Source organism: Orycteropus afer, unplaced genomic scaffold (assembly GCF_000298275.1).
Source record: "Orycteropus afer afer isolate SDZICR_OR568_19922 unplaced genomic scaffold, OryAfe1.0 scaffold00429, whole genome shotgun sequence".
NCBI lineage: Eukaryota > Metazoa > Chordata > Mammalia > Tubulidentata > Orycteropodidae > Orycteropus > Orycteropus afer.
In genome coordinates, this window is record NW_006922016.1 from 148,090 (window position 1) to 150,589 (window position 2,500).

Here is a 2,500-nt window from a genome sequence, read left to right on the forward strand (position 1 = left end):
AGAAAGAAGGGCTGCTTATGCACAGGGAGACAGCTCAGGGGGCAGGAGTGCATGGAGGGATGGACACAGGGAAGAGGTAACTATCAGGAGGAAGTAGGAGGGGAGATGTTGCATTGTGGTAAATTGTGGTCAATGCCATGAGACAAAGTGTATATGAACTACTGTATGGAAAGTGTATTTGCTCTGTAAATTTTCACCCAAATCACAATAAAAAGAAAAGAAAAGAAAATCTGTATGAGAGTGGTGGGGAAAGCCAAGTATCAGTATTTCTTACAGATCTCAGATGATTTCAATGTGCAATAAAGTTTGAGAATCACTGCTTTAGGGTAAAGGTTGATAATGCCTCTATTATCAAATTAGTAACTTAATTTGGAGCCATTATAGGTTGTCTTAAGTCTCTGACCGCTGGGACTGAGTGAATTACCCCAGGAAGCTTCTTGCAGTAACAATTTCCAAAATGTCATCTATGCACAGGAACAGAAAGACAAAAGCTGAAGTGCTGAAGACTCTAAAAATATATGACCAAAGGAAAAAGAGAAAGGGGTGATATTTGACTTCCAATTTCCTTATAAAGGTTACTCGGTTAGTCAAAACACCAAGTCACTCTGACTAACCAAGAACTGCCAGTTCTGACATTGAAATCATAACCTAAAGAGCAGAAACACTCTGAGAACGCTGCTTATTCACAAGGCCATACTTTATACCTAGAATACTTGGGATGTTTCCATTTCAGTCTACTGCAAAACATCCTCCATTTACAACTCTCAATCCAATCTCAATAGAGAACCCAGCAATTTCCAGGAGTGTCAGATAAATTAAAGGTATGTTTTCAGACTTAAATGCTGGAAAAGATATATAGCCCACTCTGATTCATGGGACAACAAAGGTCTTCTGAAAGTACAAGATTCAGCAGATGGAATTTGGCTGATGATAGGTCATTCACAATCTTTGCCTCTCCTACACTTTTCCCATGCCTGTGCCCAAACGTGAGATGACTGTTCCACTTTTTTTCTGGCTTAGATGGGGGTAGGTGTGAATTAGAAGTAGATGGCCCATATTTGGAGCCACTGTTTAAAAGGGACCTACAAACCTGATAGAAGATGCAAACAGAGTTTGTGATGTGACTTACCTTATGGCACATGTAGGATCCACCTTTCTTCACTCGGTCTTTCCCAGAAGGGGGGCCTTTCTGTGGATGAAGAGAAAGCAACTCATGAATCCAGAGAACAAAGATGTCCCTCACACAGTGGTAGAGAGTGTATTGGTCCCGACCAGCTCTCTCACTGTTACCTAAACTCTCCACACACATCTTGCTTCGGTACCCACTCACCCTCTCAAATGTCCACCTCAAATCCTACCCACCCTCCAATGACCATTCAAGTTCCCCCTCTTTGGTGAAGTGTTTATAACTACAGCAAGCAACCTTGCCTCTAAACCCTATAGCATCTCTTGCCTAGATGAATGGTAAGTGGCTTGGCACCATCTCTGACATCACCTTCTTGTGCTGATAATGAAAATTCACCCTACATTATAATTGGTTTGCTCAACTAAAATGGCAAGCTTCTTTCAATCATACATTTTTAAAACTCCATACCTAATTAAACCCTTTGTTGACTGAATGAAGGAATGTGTTTATTTATCTTTAAGTCAGGTTTATTAAGGTATAATTTATATATAGTAAAATCAGCCCTTTGTAAACACACAGTTCTTATGAGTTTTGCCAAATGCATAGTCATTGGTAACGAGTACCATATTGAGATGTAGCACATATTTTCTTTTTAAAAAAAAGATTTATATAGTGTTTACCATGAACTAGGTATGGTTCTAAGCACTTTGCAAATGTTAACTCATGTACTCTTCATAACAACTTGTGGGGCAGCTTAAGCAATTGACAGAACCAGGATTCACACCCACACTCTTAACCACTCCAGTGTGCTCCAGCTTTTGAGACCACAGGTGAAGGACACTGAGCAGTGCCTGAAAGCAGGCAAGAAGGAATAGTGACTATCACTGCAAGAAGAACTAAAATCCACATACATGAAGCCAAAAGGGAAGACTCTTTCTTCTAGAGAGGGTTTTGGATAAAAGTACAGTGGAAACGAACATACTAAATCTTTAGTTGCCAGGATGATAAATTCCACATCAGGTGAATTTTTGTCACAGCAAAGAGCATTTGAGAGGTACCAAAAGGAGTCTAAGGAGAAGGATGATTTTGTTTCATTTTATTTTTTGCTTTTCCTTTGTTGTTCAAAAAGACCACAACCACATAGCTGTCTGCTGTTTGTTTACTGAAAACAAGAGAAACTTGGGCAAACCCCACCCCCTCATCTTAATTTTCCCTTTTCTTGCCAACAACCTATTGTCAAGGGCCCATGAATAAGTGACACAAGTTAAAAGAGCCATGTTTCCCTAATATATGGTATAAATAGACTACCAAGCATAATTCAAAATGCACCAACAGCAGAAGAGAAGCCAGATGATTGGGACCTTCTAAAAATTA

General features: G+C 39.7%; 1 protein-coding gene across 1 annotated transcript in view; it reads right to left on the bottom strand.

Annotated features, from left to right (window-relative positions):
* Window positions 1–2,500, bottom strand: part of SUMF1 (sulfatase modifying factor 1) — a 197,502-nt gene that overhangs the window by 17,334 nt on the left and 177,668 nt on the right. The window contains exon 8 of the mRNA XM_007954056.2: window positions 1,130–1,189. Coding sequence (XP_007952247.1) covers window positions 1,130–1,189 — 60 coding nt within the window. The remainder of the gene's footprint in view (window positions 1–1,129; window positions 1,190–2,500) is intronic.